The sequence below is a fragment of the Saccostrea echinata genome, unplaced genomic scaffold (genome assembly GCF_033153115.1).
Source record: "Saccostrea echinata isolate AGI-Se365-2 ecotype Australia unplaced genomic scaffold, CSIRO_AGI_Sech_v1 ptg000001l, whole genome shotgun sequence".
Lineage (NCBI taxonomy): Eukaryota > Metazoa > Mollusca > Bivalvia > Ostreida > Ostreidae > Saccostrea > Saccostrea echinata.
Window position 1 is genome coordinate 45,368,665 of NW_026889750.1, and position 27,581 is coordinate 45,396,245.

Sequence of the window (27,581 nt, forward strand, 5' to 3'; positions counted from 1 at the left end):
CATAAAGAAAAACATGTTTTGGATTACCAACTTCAGTATTTCCATGGTATTCAAGATATTGATGTTCGAGAAACTGAGAGGTATGACCAGTTTAGCTCCAGATGCTTGAACCCTTGACTCATGGCCGGGATATGAATTTCACAATTATAGCAGAGTCTACTGCTCATTTCATAATGTGGTGCATGAACTATGCCTGGATTAAAGTATCAGGTCATAGCTTCATGAACTTTCAAAACTGAAATATATTTTATTGTACTTAATTGTCCACAATCTCTGAGATTTATGCGTAAAATGCTCAGCATCTCCAAAAACATCTTTGAGAAACATGTCAAAAGGTCCTCCTTCAAAGGTCTGATGTTAAATATAAATAAATATTCAAATATTGTTCTCAATTTTTTTCTATTTATTTGCATTTATTTGAGCAGTCCATTCATTACTTATTTCCTTTGGCAGTTAAATATTTTTCATACATAAGGATATTCTTAAAGTTGAAGTAATACTCCTCTACAAACAATGATACAGGTTTGTCTACATATTCAAGGAAGTTTCTTCTATATGGAAGTAAAAAGTTTCTAAATACAGCACATGGTAGATTGACTGGCCTATAAGGGTGTACTTATTGCTTATACACTGTAGACTGAATATTAGTTTACAGTATTGGGTTATATCTAATAGATGATTAATTCTATATAACAACTTCCCATGTGTTATTTGTTCGTGTTATTTGTTGACACTAAGTTCTTGATGGTCCACATCCTCATTGCTGACAGATTCCCATATCAATGTAATATCCCCAGATAAACACTGTACTTTTAACAGAGAATGATTCATTGTTTCCTCCCCCTCACAATCCCACTAGCTCCTCCTTAGCGATCTTCCTTTTGTGGCTGTTATGAGTGTTATAATCTATTTGATCTACTCTACAGAACTCTCCTGTGTCCAGATTTTTGGCCATCAGCTGTTCTGGTGCTAAGTTTGGGGTCACATGCTGGATATACACACTGGAAACACAATAGTCCTGTAAATCAAAATAAAAAAAAGTTTATCACTTTTCCAAACTGAAAAAACACCTGGCAGTTGTTTACTGTAAAGAAAGATTTTTTATGCTGCATTATTTAGTAGTCTAGTCAATGTGGTAGAGTCATTTTCAGCATGTTCATGCACTATGATACGTAATCTGTGATTATAAAAAATCTACCCAGTTATTTTTCTGTGGTTACCAAAAGAAACTTATGAAAAGTTGTAAATATCAAAGTAAGTCTAATAATTAAAAATAGTTCAACTTTTTTTATCATGAGATAGTGTAGAGAAGAGGTAAAATAAACAATGTTTACAATAATTACTAAATATTAATGTTGATAAATTGTACAAAGTTATGAGACTCATAATACCACTAGATAATGCATAGAAGTGGTGTAGAAAGATTACCTATAGATACTGAACAAAGTATACACACAGAAGTATGTAATATTACCACTAGATACTGTAGAAAAGTGGTACCAATAGTAATTTGTATATGATACCATGAAACACTGAAGAGAAATGGTACAAATAATATACATGTATTTCTGTACAATTACTAGTACTATAAGTATTGAGAAGTGTTGCAAACAGTATTTAAGTATGATTACCACAAAGAAATGTGAAGAAGTTATATTAATGTGAAATACTGATAATTTCTGTAACAAACAGTTATTTCTGTATGATAACTGAGATATAATGAATTCTCTATAAATACCATGAAATACTGTAAAGTAGTGGTAGAAATCAGTTTATCAGATACTGTAAATTAGTGGTGAATATCTCTCTAATTACCATCAGATATTGTAAATTAGCAGTAGATATCTTTATAATTACCATGAGATACTGTAAAGTAGTGGTAGATATCTGTTTACAGCCATTCAGGTAAATCTCCTCCAGGTAGGGACAGTTGTTGGCGATACAGAAGATGGATTTATCTGTGATGTTGTTCACTCCAGACAGAACAAGGAAAGCTAAATCCTGACAACTTCCACTCAAGGTGCATAAACCAGTGTCTGTTACCTGTCAAGTATATAAACCACTGTCTGATACCTGTCAGTTATATATACCACTGTCAGATACCTGTCAAGTATATAAACCAGTGTCTGTTACCTGTCAAGTATATTAATTATAAACCAGTGTCTGTTACCTGTCAAGTATATTAACCATAAACCACTGTCTGTTACCTGTCAAGTATATAAACCATAAACCACTGTCTGTTACCTGTCAAGTATATAAACCATAAACCACTGTCTGTTACCTGTCAAGTATATAAACCATAAACCAGTGTCTGTTACCTGTCAAGTACATATACCAGTGTCTGCTACCTGTCAAGTATATAAACCATTGTCTGTTACCTGTCAAGCATATAAACCATTGTCTGTTACCTGTCAAGTGTATAAACCATAAACCAGTGTCTGTTACCTGTCAAGTACATAAACCATTGTCTGTTACCTGTCAAGCATATAAACCACTGTCTGTTACCTGTCAAGTGTATAAACCACTGTCTGTTACCTGTCAAGTATATAAACTACCGTCTCTTACCTGTCAAGTATATAAACCACTGTATGTTACCTGTCAAGTATATAAACCAGTGTCTGTTACATGTCAAGTATATAAACCATAAACCAGTGTCTGTTACCTGTCAAGTATATAAACCATAAACCAGTGTCTTTTACCTGTCAAGTATATAAACCAGTGTCTGTTACCTGTTAAGTATATAAACCATAAACCAGTGTCTGTTACCTGTCAAGTATATAAACCATAAACCAGTGTCTGTTACCTGTCAAGTATATAAACCAGTGTCTGTTACCTGTCAAGTATATAAACCATAAACCAGTGTCTGTTACCTGTCAAGTATATAAACCAGTGTCTGTTACCTGTCAAGTATATAAACCATAAACCAGTGTCTGTTACCTATCAAGTATATAAACCAGTGTCTGTTACCTGTTAAGTATATAAACCAGTGTCTGTTACCTGTCAAGTATATAAACCAGTGTCTGTTACCTGTCAAGTATATAAACCAGTGTCTGTTACCTGTCAAACACTGGTACCTGTCAAGTATATAAACCAGTGTCTGTTACCTGTCAAGTATATAAACCAGTGTCTGTTACCTGTTAAGTATATAAACCAGTGTCTGTTACCTTTTAAGTATGTAAACCACTGTCTGTTACCTGTCAAGTATATAAACCATTGTCTGTTACCTGTCAAGTATATAAACCACTGTCTCTTACATGTCAAATGCATATCATTTTCCTGTTACCTTACTATACATCCTCCCTGATATCTACACTCCTGAGTCTTTTTTTTTACCTTACTACATCCTTTGATTCCCAGCCTCTGGAGTTTGGGAGTGTTCTGAGCCAGCAGACACAGGAGATTGTCATCCACACATCCAACCCCTCCCAAATCTAGACTGCACAGATTATTACAATAGGTAGCAGCTGCACACAATACCTCATAGCTTATCTAAGGCAAAATAAATTGTACATGTAGATCAATCAATATTATTATTCATACATGTGTATATAATTATTTTCATAAGATTTTTATTCTAATTACCTGAAAATTACAACTGAAATTATTAAAATAAATTCAAATTTTAATTGTTCTCTAAAAATGATTTGCTACACCTCATCTTGAAACTATATCTTAATGATGAGTTTTAAATGAAATCATATTATTCCACACTTTAATTGTTTTAAATGACACCAAATTGCTACCTTTCTGGAGGACAGGAATAGCTTGGTGATGTGCTGAGCCCTCTTTGGGTCCTCTAGTAATGGTAGGAGAGACTCCCCTGTAAACTCATGACACATACTGATGTTGAGAATCTCCAGTGAGGTGCAGTATTTACTGATGGACCTCAGGCCCTCATCTGTAAAATCTTTCTTCCTCATGCCACTAAGGTCGATCTCTACCAGGCTGGATCCTCTCTTCTCCATAATCTAAAATATTTCATTATAAATAGCCTCACTTATACAGTTTCTCAACTATGTCCCATTTAGAAATAACAAGCAAAGCAATTTAATAATCTATGTGTATGTGATATTTTAACTGCTCTTTTGGCAAATTGTAAATTTAACGGGTAGTTATTTTACAATAAACTTGTTAAATCTTACTTCAGTGTTGCAGAAAGGTGCCAAGAGAGGTAACTCTCCTTGCACAATATATAAAACATTCAAGTGAAGTTGATACCATGTTTAATTTGGCTAAAATTTTACAGATTCTTAGATTTTCTGGTACATGTAATGACTCTTGATGAACCTCTATTCAGGAATGTGATTTACCTGAGTAAATGTGTCATCATCTAGACAGGGAATCCCACAAAGCCGGACAGACTGGAGGTTCCTCAGTCTCTGCAAGGCTTCAACCAAAATCTCCTTGTCCTCCAACATAATTCCACATAAGGAAAGGGTTGTCAGGGTAACTGGAAGTGTCCATAGTGACTGGTTGTCTGGACTGTGACTCAGCTGTACACAGTAAGACAAATCCAGGTTCCTCAAAGAGGTACAGCCTTGTGTTAGCTACAATCAGAAAAACAAAGAGGTACAGCCTTGTGTTAGCTACAAACAGGAAAACAAAGAGGTACAGGCCTGTGCTAACTACAGTAAAACAAAGAGGTACAGCCCTGTGTTAATTACAGTAAAACAAAGAGGTACAGCCTTGTGTTAACTACAGTAAAAGAGGTACAGCCCAGTATTAACTACAGTAAAACAAAGAGGTACAGCCCTGTGTTAACTACAATCAGGATAACAAAGAGGTACAGCCCAGTATTAACTACAGTCAAACAAAGAAGTACAGCCCTGTGTTAACTACAGTAAAACAAAGAGGTACAGCCCTGTGTTAGCTACAATCAGGAAAACAAAGAGGTACAGTCCTGTGGTAACTACAGGAAACAAAGAGGTATAGCCCTGTGTTAACTACAATCAGAATAACAAAGAAGTACAGCCCTGTGTTAGCTATAGGAAAAACAAAGAGGTACAGTCCTGTGTTAACAACAAAAACAAAGAGGCAGCCCTGTGCTAACTTCAGAAAAACAAAGATGTACTGTCTTGAACTAACTACAGGAAAACAAAGAGGTACAGCCTTGAGCTAACTACAGGGAAACAAACTATAACTATAGAAAAACAGCGGTACAACCCTGTGTTAACTACAGGAAAACAAAAAGATAAAGCTCAGTGTTAACTAGAGGAAAACAAAGAGGTAAGACCCTGTGTTAACTACAATCATGAAAACAAAGCAGTGAGAGGGGCACATCTCAAAAACAGAATATTCAGGGTAATAAATCTCAAAAACAATTTATTAAGAAAGGACTTCTTAACAGAACAAATGATCACCCTTCCTCCTTAAATAAGAGGTTATCTACATAATAATTCTAACTGTTTAGTTTTAAATAATCTTGAAGCAATTATACTGTGTAAATTTAAAATTTTTATCCAGTAATTTTTTTTCTTTGAGTAAACGTAAGATAGTTAACATAGTTTACCTTTAACAGTGAACCTCCCGTTATTCTGGGACATCCATAAAGACTTAATCTGGAAAACACAATTCATTTGCATTGTGACACTTTAGTAAGATGAAAATGACAAATACTTTGTCATGGAATCAAACACTCCTCATACATGCATGGTTTGTAATAAAAATAAAAGATGCAGTTGTAACTTTGACAATGTTATTGGGTCCAATTCACCCCCACTCCCTTTGATCCACCTTCTAGTTAATGCTGAATGCTCATGATCAAAATCCTGTACATGCAAAGTTTGATATTTTTTAAATTACCTTAGTGTGTTGAAAGTTTTTATTACCAATTGCTGATTAGCCTTTAAAAATTAAAAAAAACTGATAAACAGATAGTGTGGCAGACAGCCATGTTTAACTAAAAAATTGTATTAAATTTGGGGAAAAAACAGAGAGTAATGAGATACTTACACTTGAAGATTGGGACATCTGGTGGCTAAGACACACAAGCATACATCACTGATTGTGTGAGGGGCAAAGTGTAGCTCCTTCTGTAACAATAAAAAGTGTAAGAATTAAAAACCTGAAAACAAAACACAATAATGCAGAATAGTTTTCAGAATAACACATTTAACAGTTTATTTCTCTTTTGGTGTAACCAGGTTGGGAATTCTTTTGATAGAACATAGGTGTCTTTGTGGTCTGCATCCCCAGTAGAACTGATGAAGCATCCAGGGCATGAATAAGACTAATTATTGTTGGATGAACCAAATGTTTATAACTTTGGTTTTGATACCATCAAACTGACTCAACTACTAATCTCAAACATGCCTTTACAGAGACTCAAATAGACAGGCATATAATGTGATTTCACTACCTTTCTCTTTGTTGTTAGGGAACGGGGTATGAATAAAAACTACAGCTTGATGCTAAATATCAAAACTATTACTGATATAAAGCAAACATACCAGTGTTGGACCCACAGTCTCTGCGATATCATGAAATAATAGATCATCATATTTGTGGTTACCCTGTCCTGCCACACGGAGAACTTCTATGCTGGGATTATTCTGTAAGACGGTGAGAACACCTATAAAGGATAATAAGATCATGTCACAACTGCTGCTGACTGTGTGTATTTTTTCAAAATTACTGTTAAACATTTACAGACTGGGGAATACTGTACAGTAGAATTAAAAAAACCCAATAAATTGGGTCTTTTGCATGAAATCAGTACAGAATTATAAATCTGTTTTTATTTTTTGGTGTTTTAGGATAAGTTTGTGTTTGTTTGAATTATCATTACTGAGAATAACCCACCTTTTGAATTCATCTGGGAGCAGCCCTTTAAATTAAGTGTATGAAGGACTGGAGATTTAACATTTCCCAAGCCTTTTTGGGTCAAATGTATCAGATACTTTAACACCAAGGTCTCCAGGGACTTTTGTTGATGAGTCACAGCTAAAACTCCAACATCTGAAACAAAGCGTCAACAGTTAAAACACATCATGCACGTGCATAGCTAATAAATGAATGACAGAAAAAAAAAATCAGTTACTGTAAACATTCTAGACTTATTTTAGGGGTTATCATAATCTTGTCCTGCTTCATGTCTGCTAATTCATGAACACCCTAATCAATGATTTAAACTTATATTTGCCATTTTCAGGACTCAAGGACTTACTCAATCTAATTTATAATTGCACTTATCATTTTAAAGGAGAGATTGGGCTAAATTTTTAGTGTACTAATTTATGTACGATTACAGTATTTTTACTCCTATTCATTATATCTTGTTTTATTTTTCTTGATATGATAAAACTGAGACCTGAGACATCACACTTTTCTATGACAAGAGTCTTTAACTGTCTTCGAGAATCAGCAAAGGATTTCAGGAACTGGTCGTTAACTTGATCACAGTGGTAAAGCTGAAGGTGCTGAAGTGAGGTGACAAACAGTTGCTGCTTGACACACTCCATGACATTTGGGGTCAAAAGGCTATGTTCACTGAGGCGCATCAGTAACAGTTCCTTGTAGATTCGGGGGAGTTTCTCCTTGATGTGGGGTATGTCCTGGATACTGTTCATAATACAGTGAATACATGTGTCCTCAAGAGATTTCATTGTCTGATGTGATTTGTATTGCTTCCTGGGATTGTCTGGTAGACTACTGTACCATTTCCTTTAAAAATACTATGATGTTTATTTTATATATTTGTATGGTTAAATGACTAGTTCTAGTTGTAATGCTTTCATTCACAATACAAATGGCATTTGAAATGCAGTAGTGTGTCTGTGCATTGGTAGTTCACTTTTCAGGAGATAGGTGAATTACATGAAGAACATCATGGTTATTTCCGGAAGCACCATATACTGCTCATATTTTAAATCTGTGAAATACAAAATAGGATAGACCATACAACAAACAGTTAACATTAATGAGTACTTGTGAACAATAGGCTTAATACAGTTATTTTTTAAAAATCCTATCATTTTTGTCAGTTGTTTAAATGAAACCCTATGTACATCAAAATCGTATTAAATGTAGTAGTGTAGGCAGGCAGGCTCACATTAATTAACCTATTAGTCTCCAATGTAAACATTGTACAGTGTAATATTAAACCTCATTTACAACAAATATTGACCTTTCATGACATACATTAGTTTCTAAAATAAAGTAAAATCTTTCAACTTTTCATTTTCAAGGCACACAAAATCTTCGGAAAAGGGTGCTTACCAGGGTCAATCCTATTAATAATAAGATTGTGTAAACTGAAAGTATTTATAGCTTAGCCAACTCCCGTTACTATTTATAGTTCTGATTCAGACTTCCGATCCCGATCTTTAGAGTTACTCAGATTATTATTAAAGATTCTGTACTGAATATTACCTACTCTGCGTCACAGGAATTTAGATTCATGTGAACAATTAATAATATTAGTTAGCTAAAATACTCTCATAGCGACAAAATAAACGTTATATTTAACTTTTTCCCCATATGATAATAGGAGACAAATTCAAACGGTAAAAAAAAATGTGAAATACATCTAAATAAAATAATGAAATCTTTTGAAACATAATCGAATTTATGCAGATGAATAAGATAAGATCACAATTGAGAAAATATGTAAATAGACTGTTTTTGATTTTGATATAAGGCCTCATCTTGAATGTGCGACAGATGGACAGATGGAACACTATTGATTTTTCTGTGCGTTGTAAAAATAAAGTCAAGCGTCACATCATTTTGTAGTCAAACTTTAAAGGATTGCCTAGAGATGTTTTAATATAACAGTAAGTTATTACTTGTTACTTTAATCTTAAATGTGTATTGACTTTTAATTTTAGCGAATCTCAATAATCAAGATAGATCTATTTTAATTTTGCATTGCTTGTAATATAAATTATTCCAATCGATTCTCAACCCCCTTTTACCTACAGAAATTGATTTCAAAGCAGGCATATATTTTATGAGAAAATGATTTTATGATATAAATACTCAATTCAAAGGTTGGTTGTACGAGCTTATGCAAGTCCAAAGTGGAAGGGGGTGAGGGTTTTCCCTCCTTTTTTGATGTAGTTTTCCAAAAAGTAGGTAGATATGGCCCCTACCCCCTTGTAAGCTCTTGTACACACTACGGCTAGTCATTATAGAGTTCAGTTTATAGGTTATATGTGCACATTAATAACATTAAAAAAAGTTAGAGACATGATATTTTGGTTTTGTGAAGGATCTGGACATTATCTCTCTGTTCCATTTTCTTACAACTCCACGTTTTTCCTTTTTAACAAGCATTATAAGATCAGAAGTGATGACAATTTGGTTCTGCCTTGTTACTTTACTACATTTTAACTACACGATAAACACTTTCATAGAAATAGGGGAAAAAAGATCAAAAAAGCAGAAAAATGGGGTCAATTAGAATCAAAGTTGTGTAATAGTATAAAAGGCATTGCAAATTTCCCTTTCGGTGTTAATTTTTATATACATCCCTGTACATCTTACTTGCAGACAAATACAATGGATCGTGGGACTTCCAGGGGACGGGCGGTGGAGAAGTTTGCTGAGGTGTGCCGGGATGTCCTGACTGAGCCTGAACGCCTAGGCCTGTATAAGCTTCTCAGCGACTATCACAGGAGACGAAGGGTTGAACGACTGGTCCCTGGACTGTTCAAGGTCATCAGGGAGGAAAATAGGATGGAGGTCATCCACGTCCTGCGTCAGCTGATTCCATACGCGCACCTGCCAGAATTCGACAGACAAACCCGTCAGAGAAGGGCCAGGGGTCAACTCAAAACCTTCTTTTGGGACGACGAAGATGATGGGATAGGAACCACAGTCAGCTTCAGCAGTGGTGGGTATTTTTTGTTTCGTTTAGGGATGTTTCAGGGTTGTCTTGATTAATGGCGATAACATTTTTAACCTAGATTTAAGACAAAGCTTTGCATCTAAACGTTATAATATAAATCCAATAACTATTGCTCCTGTCCTGAGGATGATACCAGAAATTATTTTGACAATTATTAGGGTCTCCTTTCGAAAGAAAAATTTAAATTTAGATTTCAAGTACCCATCAATATATTTAGAAGGCCCGAACGTCAGGGAAATACTTTTATCACTGTTGAAATTAGTGACGAAGAAAATTATATAGAATATATACATATAAAAATTACAAGTAGAAATATAACTGTATAAGTAGGATTTTAAGTTACAGAAAGAAATTCAGAAAAAGAAAGACAGTAATTGATTTCATGAAAAACTATTCACAACAATGTGTTATTTTAGGAAAAAGTAGTGTTGCAAGTATATATTTCAAACTAAGCAATCCTATTTAAAACTGAACCAAAGCTAGAACTAAAAAAATACATCTTGAAATCTTTTCTATAAGATAAAATACATCTTGAAAAATTTATCTCAAATGAAAAATGGCCACTTTTCATTTTTCTAATTTTGTTCGGAAAGGATCTTTTTCCTTCATCGATGAATAATTAATCACACTGCCGTCTTCGCCATTGTTTTGGCGTAGCTGGAGGGATGCATCAGCAGCATTACTTCCAGTATTGATTGTCTACCTTTTGCCAGGTAAGACACTCAGGTAAGGGGACATGCCTGGGGCATCAATCTTCAGGTAGGTGACATATGGACTTTGCCGATTAACATAAGGATGTCATATGATACGTACAGTGTGTAATACCTTTACCTATAGATATTTTACATTCATACTACGAGGGGTTATCAAAAAGTTCGTGGACTGACGCGATAAAATTAATAATATGTAGTCTTTGCTTACAAAATTTATGCGGAACATAAAACAACAAAAGTTTAAGAAATGTTGAAAATTTTAGCTTGATACGTTGATAATTTGTCAAATTATTCTAAAATTAAAAAGACTTTATGTGATTACCCGGTGCTGTCGCCCTTTAGTGTCATGACGTCCGCTTAACGTCATTGTTTCTTAATGTCCGCTCTCTCTACCTCATACACTTATCTTTATGAGATTACCTGGGGTTAAGTAAGGACTTAAACCCGTCTTATTTATATAAATTTACAATGTCATGAGCAGCTGTTTTCAATGCATATAATATTGTAAATGGATCTTTATATGGGGAAAGATCCTCACTTGATTATGCCAGAATACTTAGCTTGTTGGAGTTCAATTTCTACCACACATGATCAACGTCACTTTTCGACGTGACTGACCTTTGACACCCTGACTACATATCGACACTAACTGTGCATATTTCATCTCTCTGAATCTTTTTGGGCATTAAAAAACAAGTACTCTGGATGCATTTTATTTTTCTGTAGCCAGTTTAAACATTCCTTAGGTCAATACCAGTTTTTCCAGGAGCGAAACTCTATAGAGTGTTTGAAAAAGAAACCCCTCCCCCTTTTTGACGTTATTTTCAAGCCAATAATTGTTTGGACACTCCATATAAAATTTACGATAAAATTTCATAGAAATTACAGAATGGGGTAAAAATTGCAAATTTTACTGAACAAATGTTTCGTACCACATGCCTGATTTAACGAGTTTTTTTTAGGACAAATACTCATATCTAAAGAGTTTTTTTCAGTTACACTCAGGTAGAAAAAAACGTCATATTAGAGGTTGCGCCGCCTGGACATACCTTTGCTTACAAAAACACTAACAATTTATTAAAAAATAAAAATTATGATTTATGGTTTATTCTATAGATAGAAAAGATGATGCTAACTAAATGTGTAAAAATTCATTGATGTACCTAAAGCGGTTTTAATTTTCTGACGCTAGTCCACGAACTTTTTGATAACCCCTCGTACATACGTAAAATTATTAAAAAAGAGCTGATATTCTCTGTTGTATATGTAAACCTGCAGTGGCAGTAAAAACGGACAATTTCGAGTTTTGATAGGATATATGTTAAATAAATCCAACTTAAATAATCGTTATGTAAATGTTTTATTATTGATTTCAGTGGCAGCTTGTGAAACAACGTTGTCTAAAAAATACTACAATTTTAGCCATTTCGTCATTTTCTTGACCCTCCTGAGAGGATTTGATAGACTATATATATTAAAGCCCCCCCGCCCCCCCTCCCACACCCGCCCCGAATTTTGTAGAGATCTACCTATGTATCTACATGTATGCATATGTCACTATTTCAGATTCTGTGTTTCTAAAAGCAGTGATATACATTGTACATTCAATCTTTTGTACCGTGAAATAAATAATTCAGGGAAATGACCTGAATTTCCGCCGTTTCATAATAAAATCACCGCCCAGTATTAGCTCTGCAGCTGATATTTTCCACAAAAATGCAATTTCCCTGATGAAATAATTCATCTAATGCGGAATGAAACATGTAATTACAAAAATACTATAATCAGTGAAATACCACCAGCATTATGCCCCAAATGTAAATGTGATCGATTTGGATTTTGGTACTTCATCTTTTCTGCGACCAGAGAATTAATTGAAAATGTTAGCATAACAAGAAGAAACTTAGGTATTTAGATTTGGATTTCAAATTTATTTCAAAATTATATTATGACCCCCCCCTTTCCCCTCTTCCATATCAAATATGCATATTACGATGCAGTTGAGATTATTAATGATTTTGTTGAAGTTCTGTTTAAACTTCTATCATATCTTTCTTTTTTTACCGTTATCTCTTTACAGAGGACGAGTCGGAGGGTGAGAAAACTCGGGAGGATTTACATGAAGTAACCTTACATAGGGATAGTCCATCACAGAATCTAGGATTCAGTATCAGGGGCGGATCAGAGCATGGTCTGGGGGTGTATGTCAGTGAGGTAACACCCGATTCTTTAGCGGGTGAGTTGATTTTGTAGGAGTTAATATCACACAGTACTGTTTTTGTATTCAAAAACCTTGATTTATTTAGATTTTTTCACAGATAATTAATCACGACATTCTTGCATCTACAAATTTGATCTAAAATTAGCTTAACATTACATGGAATCTACGGAAGCAAGGAAACTTTTGTGTTACACATGTTAAATTTTATCCTATGATAAAATGCACACAAATGCTTTAAATTATTTCCTTGTTATTCAGAAAATTCATTAACATATCTTTCATTAGTATTGCAGTAGCCCTCCTCTCTTAAAATTGCATCATTTTGTTCCGGTTTGGTAAAAAAAAATCAGCCATTAAAAATATTTATAGTCATAAAATAATGTATATTTACACTAATCCTAAATACATGTAATTATTAAACCTATTGACACCAGATTGACTGAACAATTAATTGAAGGTTTTCAAAAAGGAACAAAAAGAGAATTTGTTTTTAAATCTTACTTCTTATATGGTCAGCTGGAGCAGGATTGGAGTTTGGTGACAAAATCTTGTCAGTAAATGGCGTCAGTCTAAAGAATAAGTCCAGCAGTATTGTGGCGAGTCTTATGACCAGCAGCTCAGATATCAACATGACACTGAGGATGACCGGGCACCTGCCAAAATGGCGATTATTCAAGGAAAAGACAGCATGGTGAATACAAAATATGAATAATTTAGATTGTATACAATTTCCATATCTAGTAAAATCCTCCTATACAATATAATAATCATAAAAAACAACAAAATTATATTTAGAAAGAGGTTGAAGTAGGATTATTCAACTGCCAAAAGAGACAGGAAACAAAATTATTTCAGGTTTGACCACGAGAAAAAGACGGTAATATGTGGGGAGTTTGAGAAATCTGGAGCTTCACACTACATAAAAGGTCTAGACATGGATATTCCCGAGCGAAGAGTGACATTGATCAATGATGGAGTTCTGGGGCTCAATATTAGGGGAGGGTCAGAGTTTGGCCTGGGTATTTACGTGTCAAGGTAAGACAAGGTATACACAGTGGAATGGCATCTCCTTAAAGTTCACTGACCCTCTGATAAGAGAGATAACTCTATTATTCCTTTATAAAATTGTCAAGTTAAAGGGACATTTCTGTCAATTTCCCCCTTTTGGTATGTTGAAATACTTTGCATTTTAATTATGATTATAAATCCTTACCATTCAAGACAAATTTTATGTAAGTGAACAGAGGAGTGATGGACACTGAACATTTTTATTTAAAAAATTCAAAAATGCAGATATGCTCAGAACTTAAGATTCATTAGACTAAATTTTAATATGATTAATAAAACTTTATCACTTTTTTTCAGCATTGACCCAGGGGGGCAAGCAGAACGCCAAGGGGTAAGGGTTGGAGACCAGATAGTGGAGGTCAACGGTGTTAAATTTGAAGACGTTACACATGCCAGGGCTGTAGATGTTCTAACGAGTCAGGACCACATAATTATTACACTGAGAGTAAGTCCTTCATTTAAAGTTACTCACACCACATCACTGAGAGTAAGTCCTAAACTTAAAGCTACTCACACCACATCACTGATAGTAAGTCCTAAACTTAAAGCTACTCACACCACGTCACTGATAGTAAGTCCTAAACTTAAAGCTACTCACACCACGTCACTGATAGTAAGTCCTAAACTTAAAGCTACTCACACTACGTCACCGTGAGTGAGTCCTCCAACTAAAGCTACTCACACTACATTCCTGTGAGTAAGTCATCCAACTAAAGCTACTCACACTACATTCCTGTGAGTAAGTCATCCAGCTAAACTACTCACACTACATTCCTGTGAGTAAGTCCTCCAATTAAAGCTACTCTCACTACATTCCTGTGAGTAAGTCATCCAATTAAATGTACTCACACTTCATTCCTGTGAGTAAGTCATCCAATCAAAGCTACTCACACTATGTCACTGTGAGTTCCTACATTTTAAGCTACATAACTTAGAGTAAGTCCTCCTATTGAACATTCACATCACATCAATGAAATTGAGTCGTTCATTTAAAGCTACTCACACTACATCGCTGAGAGTGAGTCCTCATCTGAAAGATACTTACTCTACATCACTGAGAGTAGATTCTACACTTTAAGCTACTCACACTACATCACTGAGAGTAAGTCCTCCACTTAAAACTACTCACACTATATCACTAAAAATAAGTTCTTTTCTTAAAGCTACTCACACTACATCACTGAGAGTAAGTCCTCCATTTGTAAGCTTCTCTAGTGATACTAGTATACAGATTCATCCCGTACATTTTTTAGCGAATGAAATTTGTTAAGAATGATATTTAAGAAAATAATTTATAAACGAATAAAAAAAGCTTTGAATTTTAAACAGGATGTTGGTCGATACCCGGCATTTAAAGAGGTGTATGGAAAATATTCTTGGATTCATGGAAACCCTAAAGTTGGAAGTACGTTCTCACAATATATCATGGCACTGTATGAGATGAACAGTAATTGTTGAGTTGTTGAATATAGTAATTGTTAATAAAGTAATAGAAGAAAACACTCAGATTTTGTGTTTCTTTAAAATTTAATGCTGCTTGCTTTGTTTCAATTCCATATAGCACGCAAAAACAAAGCACTGCATGTAAAAGTTCCGGTGGAAGTTTTGTCTCAGCGGTCACATGACCATAATTCTGACAGCGCATACAATGACGGACTTCCTTTGCAATCCGAGATTTATCTTCCAAGCACAAGCCAAGGATCAGGAAAAGAGAAAATGATAGTAGACGACAGCGATATGGACGATTTGGGGTCTGTCAACTTAGAAATGTGGAAACACGCCGAGGGGTTCCAAAATCCTGCTTATAACTCAGAGTTTCGGAAGGACGAATACAATTCTGGTGAGTCGGATTCAGATGAGGGATCTGGAATTCAAGGAGAATACAGTATGATGACAATGGATGCAAAAATGATGGAAGAATTCGAACTTGTAGATATTGAGCGGAAGGAAGATACACCGATAGACATTGAGAAAGAAACCGTGATCGATCTCACTTTGAAAGAAACAGATGACGAGGCGGTTTATATTTCAAAGACTTCAAGGCAGTACTCTTCGAGGAACAATAAAATTATAGAAGAAAAGATGGAGTTTTTGGAACCATCAGACGCTGAAGACAGTTGTTCAGCAAGTCTGAGTTGTTCACCAGTAAGTCTGGATTGTTCACCAGGAAGACTGAGTTGTTCACCAGAGACCAGACGATACACAGCTTGGTCCGACGAAGAAATATTTAAATATAATGGAGAAGATGAAAGTGTCAGCCCAGCGTCTTCTCGACGAAGTATGGGCGAATATTCGGAACAAGAATTTGATTCAAGGATGAACGCTCCAGATTTGAAGGAATATCAAACAAGTCGCCAATCATCTCCTTCGCCGGCATCGAGTGTTCGATATATTTCCAGGAAAGACAGTGATCACATTGAAGATGATATTGAAATTCAGGAATTTGTGGAAAAGAACAATGCTTCTCAAATTCAAAAAGAAGTAAATCCATATGCTTCCATCGAGAGACAATTAAGTACAGGTTTTGTAGTCAGTGATGAAGAGATTGTAGTCATGCGAAGTTTCGATAGACAGATAGGTGATTCTGAGGAGATTCATTCACTTCCAAGTGATACTGAACACTTAGTTCAAAATGAATCGGACTCGGTGTCATCATCCGAAAAGATAAAACATGAAATAAAAAATAGAAACCTTCTTAAGTACGAATCAACCAGCTTTAGAAGTAGTAAGCCGCAACTATCACCGTTGGAATTGCAGGAACAGACCATTTTGCTTCCTGTTAATCAGAGTAAGAAAGATGAAGTAGACAACCGACAAAAGGAGGACCACAAGGATCCAGGTTCTTCTCCGATGACAGAGATTTCAGGAAACTTAAAGATGCCGAAGACTCCGGAGAAAGACAAAACTAGAGGTACATTCTGAACACTAAAAAATAGGATATTACAAGATTTGTTGTTCGTTAATAAATTTTTAAAAAGTTAAGAATCTAAATTTGTCTTTCCCTAGACTTGGCTTCAAAACGCAGAGCTCGTGGAAACTGGAAAGTCTTAAGAGACAAGATTAAAGGAAGTTTACGCATTAAGCCCCTCTCACGTAAGCTATGAGCAAGCTCAAGTATTGTGCAATTTTTCAAATCACAAATTTAAAAACAAGTTACAATATTATACTGATGTTTATCTTTGCAGGCAAAGGTCTAGAAGAAAGGTTAAGAGGTAAATATTTAAAAAAGAATGACCAGAGAAATATATACAAGTTAGCTGTATTGCGACTATGATCTTTCGAAGAAATCAAAGCATAATTTAGAAAGCTAAGTTCTTTTTAGTGTATCTTCTAAAAGGATATATAGAGTGACAATATGACGATTTAATAACTTCTGTACTCTTTAAGAGATAGCAAGGGAAAATGAACAGTCAGACAGGCAAAGAGTTTCATCAAACAAGTTCCAAAAAACCACCGTGTCTTCCAACAGTGTGAAGGCTTTAGAGGAGGCATCCAAACGGTTTCTAGACGCACAAGAACTTTCAGACCTTCTAACACAGATCAGAATGGTAAGAAGCAAAAGATCTGTAGTAGTTCACTGACCGAGTTGTCTCGCCTGTAACATCGGCGAAAGTTACGTCATTCAAAGTAGAAATTCAGCGAATGAGTTATCTCGCTTGCTATACGCTGCCTTTCACTTTGTAATCTTTCAACAAATCAATGGTTCTACTTCAATTTATTATATTCCAAACTTCTATGAAATACTCTGACAAAGAAACTGTAATATGTCATTAAACTCTTTAAAACCGAGTGATAAAACTATCTTGTCATTACTCCGTTTTCTTCCTGAAAAAGAAATTTAATGTAATTGTATCATTCTTAAATCACAAGTGTGTAAATAAGGTTTAAAGTTAAAGATTAGGGAGGTCTTCACACGAGGATTGATTTTAAAATTACCCATCAGTTTTAGTTTGTTAAGATAATGTATCCTGAAGTGTGAAGAGCTGTGAAATCAAGGATAACGGCTTATTTAATTGGATTCTCATCTTTCTTTAATAGCGGTTGAAAAGCTGCAGATGCTTAATTTGAAAAGATATAAAATGTATTATTTGTAGCAGTCTAGTATTTCTATTAAAAATTGAAAGATAAAGTGCAAGAAACCATCAGAATATAGAGGGAAATTAATGAACACATTTGTACTCTTCTAAGAAGGTCTCGCCAAAAAGAGAGATGTAATTTAAAGTGAGTGAAAAGTTACAAGAGCCATTAATGTACTTTTATCTTATTTTGACAAGCTTATAATCAGAAGAGTTTTTTTTATCCACAGTGTACCTAATGATAAATTTATAGCAACCCCGTGCCTTAATTTGTTTGTCTCATCTACTATCAAAAGCTGTTCGTTACCCCTCTGCCTTCTGACAGCTGTTTTGGTTATGTAAGAATTAACGTTACGAATTTCTTCTCATCTCGATAAAAAGGTTCTACAAAAGACTTAATATTAGATTAAAGACACAAACTAAATGAGAAGATGGTCTTCGATGACTGTATAATGGACTATTATAAATAAAAAGGCTAGGAAAAGTAATCTATAAGATCTATCTAATTAATGGTAAGTGGAATTTACCCATCTCATTATATTTTGTGGAATCTAGAGATGAAAAAGACAGTTTTTATGAGAAATATATAAATGTAGACATTCCCTCCCTCGTTCACACGTTCTAATACAATCATTAAGTGCTCTATATTACGTGGAATGTGATAAAAGAAGATTTACAAACAATGTTTTTTTCTTCCGGCTACAATATACCAAGAGCCACAAAGTACGAACGGTAAATATCACCAAATCGGTTATGAAGTGCGAAGAGAAAATTAATATTCTATGCAAATGTCAAAGTCTTTTTAAGTGTGTTGTCGACTTAATGGTATTTCTTTTTTTCTGTTAGTACCATGAAAGTCATGATCTGGACCGATTGTTGGAGGTTCTATTAGCCATGTTAGATACTCCAGAGAAGATCTTATTACTGAGGGAAATAAGGTACTGATCCACTACCAAACCACTCTAGTTTTCATTAAATCCGAATACTTGAACTTAATATTTGACAAATTTACTTTTTTTTAATAAAAATTTTGAAGCATCTTTGATGCTAAATGTAAGTGAAATAGAAATAATAGATGTAGCGTTTGTCTTTTGTTACATAAAGTGTTTTCTTACTAGAAATGTTTCTCTCCAAAAGCGTATCTAGCAGAGCATTTTTTGTAATTTTCAGTGTAATTAATTAAATTTACAAGATAAAGTAGATTGAAAATAACTTTGGATCCGCCTTATTCACTCCCCAAAAGAGGAAACTATATACAGGGTCATTTTCGCCCCATTTTCCTTTCACCCTTGGAAACAATTTTGCCCCTTGTTTAAATTCACACAGACACAGTTTTAATTGTTGAAAAAATATTGCTGTCTTTTTTTATGTTTGCCTCGTCTTAAATTCGTTCACTTGCCACGATGGCGAAACCGACGAAAATATAACGAGGGCGAAAATTTCCTTGTATAGAGTATATCCCAAGATCTTTAAACAAGATATCTAAAAACCGTTTTATTGATTTTGTTTCGTTTATCATATTTTTTTTTTGAAAAAGGTATTTTATTGACTGAAAATGGACCCGCGCCCTTTTAAGGAAAAAATTATATTTATTTTGAATAAATTAGAATTGTTTGGTGGTGTTTTACAGAAGTGTTATCTTCCCTGTGGACATCTACAGATTCGAGCTATCAGTCAGCAGATACGAAAAGGAAGCTTATGAAAAATTGTCGACCAAACTACATCTTTATCTTAACCATGGCAAGGAGCGCAAGCCAAAGAAGCACTTGCTCCACACCGAAACGGGTCAATTTTTACTTTATTTAAACAATTTTCTTAGTATGTAAATTATATGATTTTAAAAAGACGATATAAACAAAAAGAAAAAGACGATATAAACCAATTATAATTTGTTGTAACTTATAGTTAATCTTAGTCATTCAGGTGACCTTTTTGCTAGCTGTTATTCTTTTTATGCATCGTCCGTAAACTTTTGAACCAATTTTGTTGTAAAGCATCTATGGGTGAAGGGAAATTTAATAGTGAATTCCATGGTCCTTGCTTCATCGTGCTTAAAAGGTTGGCCAAATGCAATCTTCAACAGAGGCCAATGGACCTTAACGGTCACCTGAGTATCTTGAGTTTTTCAAGTGTCACAGATTGTCGAACGGATTTACTTCTTTACTAAATTTAAATATAACTCAAATGCTTTTGTCCAGATAATTTACATATTTAATTACAATAAATGTACAAATACACAATATCCGTTGTTTGTCCTATAATGGGTTTTTGTCCTTCCGCGCCTTCCACTCCACCGGCTAGAGGAAGATCTCTAGGGCCTCTCTATTACACATCATTATGGGAGGGCGGACACACTGGAGGCACCGGGTGGCCTCTCCATACAGTCTCTACATATACTATGGATGGATGGAACCTGCTCCAACATACACATACAAACGTTTTACTAATAAGCTCTTGTGGCTTAACACAAATACATATTTTACTCATTATCAGATTTACAGATAATGTACACGTCTTAGATAAGACTTAATTAAACACACATGATATGTTTAACAGCTGTTTAAACTATACATACAACCCATACACAAATGCAATATTACGAATTGCTACTTTACAGACAAATTATTATTACGGAAATTGTACACCATACTTATAAATATTCAAATACGTGTTGCTATATATAGTAATCACATTAAACAACATATACATGCTAAAACTGATGAGAAATGCGGTGACTGGGTGTTTTAGGACAAATGAATGATACAAGAAAATAACTAAGATAAAATTGTAAACATAAACCTTACCTCAGAAAAGCTGGACCATTACACACACAAAAAAAAATACAAAGTAAGCCCTGAAAAACAACTGGTACTCGGTGTAACTATTAATGCTGGTAAGAAAACATATTTGAGAGGGGGTTAAAGCGTCCTCCTCTCTGGACTGCCGTGTCCAAACTAACTCGCACGGACTGGCGGGCTTTAAGGTCCAGTGAATTGAGGTTCAGGGAAGGATATGTACAGTAATAACACATTTAAAACGAAGGGGTTCCCCACGGGATATTTACATGAAATTTAAAATACATTACCAAAAATATGATAGGATGATTTTAATGTGACATCAAGCTATAGTCATTTTGGTCCTACCCATAACTGGAACTCTGGACTCAAGATACAAAAACTTCATGTTTGTTGAGGACCATATAATCGGTATCATATTCATGCACTTTGTTTCCTAGAAGTTTTGAATCCGGGGCCGTAAAACTTAGATGAGCTCACTTTTGATCTCGATCTCACTTTTCCACTGTTACTTCCTTATGGAAAAGTGAGACTGAGATCAAAAGTGATGAAGCTCGTCTAAGTTTTATGGTCCCAGAGCCAGGAGTAAAGAATATAAGGTACACTGTAGGATAAATTTCAATATATGACCAACTTAAACCCACACCAAGGCTTAACGCATACATGTAGACCTAGTGGATATAAATTGAATAATGTTTATAGAGGGCTAGCTGCATGATCATTATACTTATGCAAAGAATTCGACTTCTAGATGTCCATGAGTAAATGAAGATTTACGAGGATGTAATGTACTTTTAATACAGAACCAACTTACCCCACCTTTGGGCATGAACCATGGCAAGAGGCCATGAACTTCACAATTTTGATGAAATGTCATTACATTCATGCAAACAGCATTTTCACCAGATGTCCTTCAGAAAAGAAAAAAAATCAAAGATGTTATTTATTTTCAATATATTACTAAATTAGCTACACCCTGGGGCTTGAACGCTAGACTCAGGAATCACGAATTTTGGTTCTTTTAGTAAATATACACACAATTTGCCCACTAGAGTTCCATGAGTAAAGGATATTCAAAGATATAATTTTTTTCAGTATACAATATACAATGTATGATTTGCTCCGCGCTGAAGCCTGAACCATAGCCAAGGGGTCATAAAATCGCAATTTTGGTAGAGGGCAAAGTTTTAATTATAATGTTGAAAATAATGTGACTGCTAAATGTCCTTGGGTAGAGAAAACATTTTCAAAGATGTATTTTCAGCACAGAAACAACTAAGTCCTTACCTAAGGCATGAACCATGGGCCAGGGGCCATGGGTTTTACAATTTTAATATAGTTGAATACTCTTCATAATTATGCACCAAATTGTCTGTTAGATGTCCATTAATAAAGAAGATTTTATTAAATACATGTACATGTATATTGCAAATAAAGATATATGAACAACTTAGCCCCGCCATGGCATCTGAACCAAGGGGCCATCAACTTAAAATTATGGTAGAGTGCTCTTTGATTATTACAATCATGGTAACAGTATCACTGCTTGATGTCCAGGAATGAAGAATTTGATGGTTTTGGCTCCACAGTTTACGTATAACGAATGAAAACGGATAAAATCAGATAGCAATAGGTCACCTGAGTGACTCATTTGACCTAAAAGGCTCAAAAAGGTTCTCCTAGACATGTAACAGTCATTTTTTGTCATAATTATGATAATCAATAAGCACACTTTACCAAAATGTTCATTATCTCTCTTAAAATCTTCCCTTTTCGCTCTTTGACATCAAAAAGACAATATATTAGCATAATTCTAATGAGTACTCATTTTTTTAAAAACCAAAATTGAGAAATTTATGGCCCAAGGGTCCTAGGTTCAGGCCTTAGGGCGGAGCATAGGTGGAGATATATATTTATTGAAAATGCAATATTTTTGAAAGGTTTCTTTTGTACTCAAGGAAATTTTAACAGGCAAATTGTTTCTATGATTATAATAACTATTTCCATAATCCCAATACTAAAGTTTTTACAAAAACTGTGAAATTCATGACCCTATGGTCTATTAATTGAAAAATTATCTTAAAAAAAAATCTTCTCTACTCAGAGGTATTCTGAAATTTTTTTTCCAAGATAACTAGTGTAATAAACACTTAGCCCTTTACCAAAATTCTGGAATTCATGGCTCCTGGGCCTATAATTCAGGCACTAGGGTGGGGCAAAATTGGTCATATTAAAATCCATTGAATTTGTGAAAGTCTTTTTGTTTACTTATGGTCGTCTAGGGAACAAACTGTTTGTATGATTATAATTTACACTTAAATCTCCACCAAAATTTTTATGGCCCCTTGCCCCACGGTTCAGACCCCAGGTTAGAGCTAAGTTAGTTATATTTAAAAGTTCATTTATATTGAATCTTCAAAAATGTGTTTCATTTACCCATGGGATATAACAGGCAAATTATGAGCAGCTAGCCCTCTACAAAAATTATAAAATTCATGTCCCCAGGATCCAGGGGTCAGGCTTAAGGATCATGCTAAGTTTGGCATATATTGAAATTTATTATGAGGTGTATCGTTTCTTTTCTCATGAACTTTGAGGAGACAAGCTACATGTTTATGATAATTGATAATGATAATAGAGTCTTCACCAAGGTAAAATATTTGTCACATGAGACCAGAGTTACAGTTAAGGGGTCTAAGTGCTTAAACATTGTTTTCAATCAAAATGTATGAATTTTATTTCAAATAATCACGCACTATCAATATTTCTGTCTCTCTTGTAACAGATGCCATTCCGCAAATGGATTACGCAATAGGTATTCCATGTGTTGTGTAATTGTTGTATGACGTCATAGATATCGTTATCATTATCACATATGCCAGATATCGCACGCTGCGTTGATATATGAGAACATTAATTCATTTTATCATTCATTTTTTTTTTCAAATAAATAAAACCTAAAATTCGGTGCATTAAATGTTTTTGACACATTTATTATTTTATCCTAATGTTTTGATGGCAATTTTTGATAACAAATTTCATAAAATGATACAAACTACATAATGATAATCTATATTTGCACTATTATGCTAATGCCCATTCTTCAATTCAAACATAATAAAAATGATTTAAAGTTAAAAAAAATTAATCCAGTATATTTGGCATATTTTACCCTACTTTAGAAGGTTATGCTTATCTGAACGAATGAAAAATATAACGAAATTAAATATTTTTATCATAAAACTTTCTCAATGCACATATTTATTTGATATATTCTGGTGATTTTCAAAGAATTCTAAAAATTACTTTATGAGTCGATTTTTTACGTATGTTAAAGACGTCAGTTAAATTTTCATTAGAACTGCTATGTTAGTTCGATACTGTTGCTGAAAATATTTGCAAACAAATTGATATCCTATGGTATCTTATATTCATTCTACAGGAAGTATTTATTTTCCCTGAACATTTCTTCCCCAGATGAGCACGGCCATTTCTATGTGAAGTCCGTTGAACAGTTCTCAAGGGAACAGGAGCTGAAGAAGACGGTTGTAGAGGCCTTGTCTGGAGCCAAAGATAGAGATGATGATAATGATGGAGATAGAGAAGCTTATGGAGATAGAGATATTGACGTCCTCAGGCATGACTCTGGGCTCTGTAGCAGAACAGACTCCATTCAAGAAGACACAAGGTGCAATAAATAGCAAAATATAAGAAAATATTATTTAAATTGAGTTATTCAATAAATCTGACTGGTTGGTTTGATATCAAAATGCAAAATTTTTATTTTACGTTATTGACCTGAGTTGCTGAAAATAATAGGGAACATCCATAAATGTGTTTATAATGGTGAAAAGTCTTTAAAACAATTGTTTGTGTCTTATTTGTTCCAAAGAAAATAATATTACAAAAATCCTTTGATTCGGTCAATCCAAAAAAATATCGACTTCACAGAAAAACATATCGACGTTGCACTTTGCGGTCACTCGATCTGTGAAGTCGATATATCTATGGATTGACCTTATAAAAGGGCTCTATTGGTATTGAAATGCATGTACGTATTAAGGATTTACAACTTATCAGTTATCGTTCTTTTCTGTTTTTTTTTTTTTTTTACAAGCTTTGAAGTTCTATGAATTAATATTAACAATACTAACATTAAAATGAAAATATACACTTATATTTAAATAGTGAAACAAATAAATACATTTTTCTTTTAGAAGTGATGTGATTTCCTTGAAGTCTAGTGAGATATCTACAAGAAAAATAACAGCTAACATTTCCAAGAACAAACAAAACCTAGGTACAACGTGATACTTAAATCTTGCATGAATATTACAAATGTGATTTATAGAAATGATATGTAAACGAGTCAATGACTGATATAAACATATAGTGTAGAATATCAAAAGGAAATATTAAAATTGGTTAATCGTTTTCAAGATGTGTGAGACAGAAAAAAAGTATATAATATATGCATGAACTTTTTTATGATACAAACATATGAAATAAAACCATGTCAAACTCTTGCAGGTCTCTGTGTGTCGGGAGGCATAGAGAGTAAAGCCCAGCCTGAGATCAAGGTAGAACAGGTGTTAGAGGATGGGGCAGCAGCGGACGAACCAGCGATACAGGTATTTACTCCCCCTCACAACACACCAGAGGTGTATGAATTAATTTGCTTTATTATATGATTGAATAATTCTCATCTCTCTGATTGGCTGAGATCCAACAATGTTAGAAAAATATTACGTTATATTGACCTGCATGTGACCTTCCAGGTCAATATAAGGAATTATTTCCAGGTCAATATAAGGAATTATTTATTCTACATTGGACCAAAAATAGATAATCATATAATAAAACAGTTATTGCTGTTTTTTGAGGTCAATACGATGATTTAGACACCTTCGAAGTACAATATTCACCTCGCCCTTCGAGCTCGGTGAATATTGTACTCCTCAGGTTTCTAAATCATCGTATTGACCTCAAAAAACAGCAATAATTGTATAATATTTTCTACAGCGCCCCTTACTAATCACTTCTAACCAAAAACTGTTTAACCAAAAGCATTACAGGCAATAATCAGTTTCAAATGAAATTTAAGTTTGATCAGCATATTTTCGAATATTTTGAATTTAATATAATGACCTGTAGAACACATGTATGAGTATGAATACCATGTTCTGCTTCACAGCCTGGAATGGTCATCTTGTCCATCGATGGTCACAGTATGGTAGGAGTCAGACATTCTGTGGCAGTCAACGCTCTCAGGTCGTCCTTCAGCAACAAACGGAAGGTCAATATGACAATCGTATTAAAAAGAATAGATACCTGACCTTGGGACAAGGCCATAGTAACAGTTTAGTAAATAAATTTTCTTTGTTGCATGGTTCTACTCTACTGACCACAAACTTCACAAACCGTATCAACAAAGAAAGCATTAGTCTCGTAATTTGACTTTTTTGTATACAGTACTTTATATTTTTCTTTGTAATCTCATCAGTTTCCTGCTACATTATGTAGTCCATTATGGTATTTTCAATTTTTAGACTATTTATAAAGCGAAATTAAAGTGAATTTCTACCTGACTGAAATCTTAAATCTGGGCATTATGAGTAAAAACCTGTTTGATTATGAAAAATAAAGGAAACTTGCTTTTTTCAAACTTGACATTTCATTCTTATGATTAATGATTATCATAATAATCTTTTTTATGAATGTTTAGGCCTAACTGAAAATTTCCTTTTATGAACAGTTGTTGTTAACTCGTACTACTGTATAGATATAAAAAAATTATATTAGCTTTCTCACAAAGTTGCGAATTCACAAAACAGTGAAAAATCCGTATGTTAAAAAGATTGGGAACGTGTTAAATCAACCTCAGCGCTGATGTTGCAGAGGAAGAATAAGCGAAATTAGACGGTCAGACCCTATACAGTATGATTGTGTGATTATACATGATTCAGTTTAACTATACTTATTGTACAGTTTCTGTAACTATACTAATTGTACACTTCTCTAGAACTATACTTATTGTACAGTTTCTGTAACTATATTTATTGTACAGTTTCTCTAGGACTATATTTATTGTACTATACGTATTGTACAGTTTCTCTAGAACTATACGTATTGTACAGTTTCTCTAATTATACTTATTGAACAGTTTCTCTAGCTATACTAATTGTACAATTTTTCCTATGTATTGGTAAAATGTATACTTAGTCATTGACTGGCTTTCACCACTCATGCAATCCTTTATATATCATTTTGTTGAAATTATATCAATTATATATTTATATCAATTAACTTACATATTTTAATGTCATTTCTCTCTGTGCAGATATAGAGATGATAAATTTTAATCTATTTTTTTTTTACATAAGTGATAAGATATATGTTTGTTATGATAAACTACAAGCATGCATTATCTCAACATTAAATATAAATGTATATCTTTCATGCTTTTACGTGTCAATAAATATTTAAAAAATGGATTTGTTAAAAATTTATTAATAGAGTTCATTAGTGTATTGTATGTCAGTCGTCGTTTACTAATGTCCAGGTGAGAGTTTATTTTAACTTAGAGAATTTTTCCAATTTATCTCATTTTATTTGACTACTGGCGAGAACTCAAGAAAAGTTTGATTAAGCAGTTAAACTTTACTCTAAATGTTGCGAATATTAAGGGGAAGAATTTGTCTTGCAGTCGTCTGAGATAAATTACAGTTGAACTTCGGTACCTCGAACACGGATATCTCGAATACCATGGATATGTCGAAGTCATTTTGAAGTCCAAACTACTAATTCCATAAGATTTTTACCGTGGATATCTCGAATCCTTGGTTATCTCGAAGTATT

At 34.0% G+C, this 27,581-nt stretch overlaps 2 protein-coding genes across 2 annotated transcripts; one reads left to right on the top strand and one right to left on the bottom strand.

The window, feature by feature from the left end:
* Positions 1 to 367: 367 nt before the first annotated feature.
* On the bottom strand, positions 368 to 8,234 carry LOC133192756 (F-box/LRR-repeat protein 2-like). Its single transcript, XM_061328772.1, has 11 exons — positions 8,218 to 8,234; positions 7,310 to 7,870; positions 6,802 to 6,957; positions 6,450 to 6,571; positions 5,953 to 6,032; positions 5,510 to 5,558; positions 4,311 to 4,547; positions 3,744 to 3,968; positions 3,334 to 3,489; positions 1,858 to 2,043; positions 368 to 1,018 (listed from the first exon to the last, which is right to left on the bottom strand). The coding sequence occupies exons 2-11, from the start codon at positions 7,602 to 7,604 to the stop codon at positions 845 to 847; spliced, it is 1,680 nt and encodes a 559-aa protein (XP_061184756.1). The 5' UTR covers positions 7,605 to 7,870; positions 8,218 to 8,234; the 3' UTR covers positions 368 to 844.
* A 1,261-nt stretch (positions 8,235 to 9,495) lies between these two features.
* On the top strand, positions 9,496 to 27,102 carry LOC133192790 (uncharacterized). Its single transcript, XM_061328801.1, has 16 exons — positions 9,496 to 9,835; positions 12,644 to 12,799; positions 13,301 to 13,475; positions 13,640 to 13,819; positions 14,150 to 14,297; positions 15,182 to 15,257; positions 15,414 to 16,763; positions 16,859 to 16,945; positions 17,038 to 17,064; positions 17,240 to 17,400; positions 18,775 to 18,866; positions 19,559 to 19,713; positions 24,201 to 24,411; positions 24,941 to 25,023; positions 25,254 to 25,354; positions 25,918 to 27,102. Exons 1-16 carry the CDS (start codon positions 9,502 to 9,504, stop codon positions 26,056 to 26,058), a joined length of 3,477 nt encoding a protein of 1,158 aa, XP_061184785.1. The 5' UTR covers positions 9,496 to 9,501; the 3' UTR covers positions 26,059 to 27,102.
* Positions 27,103 to 27,581: the final 479 nt, after the last annotated feature.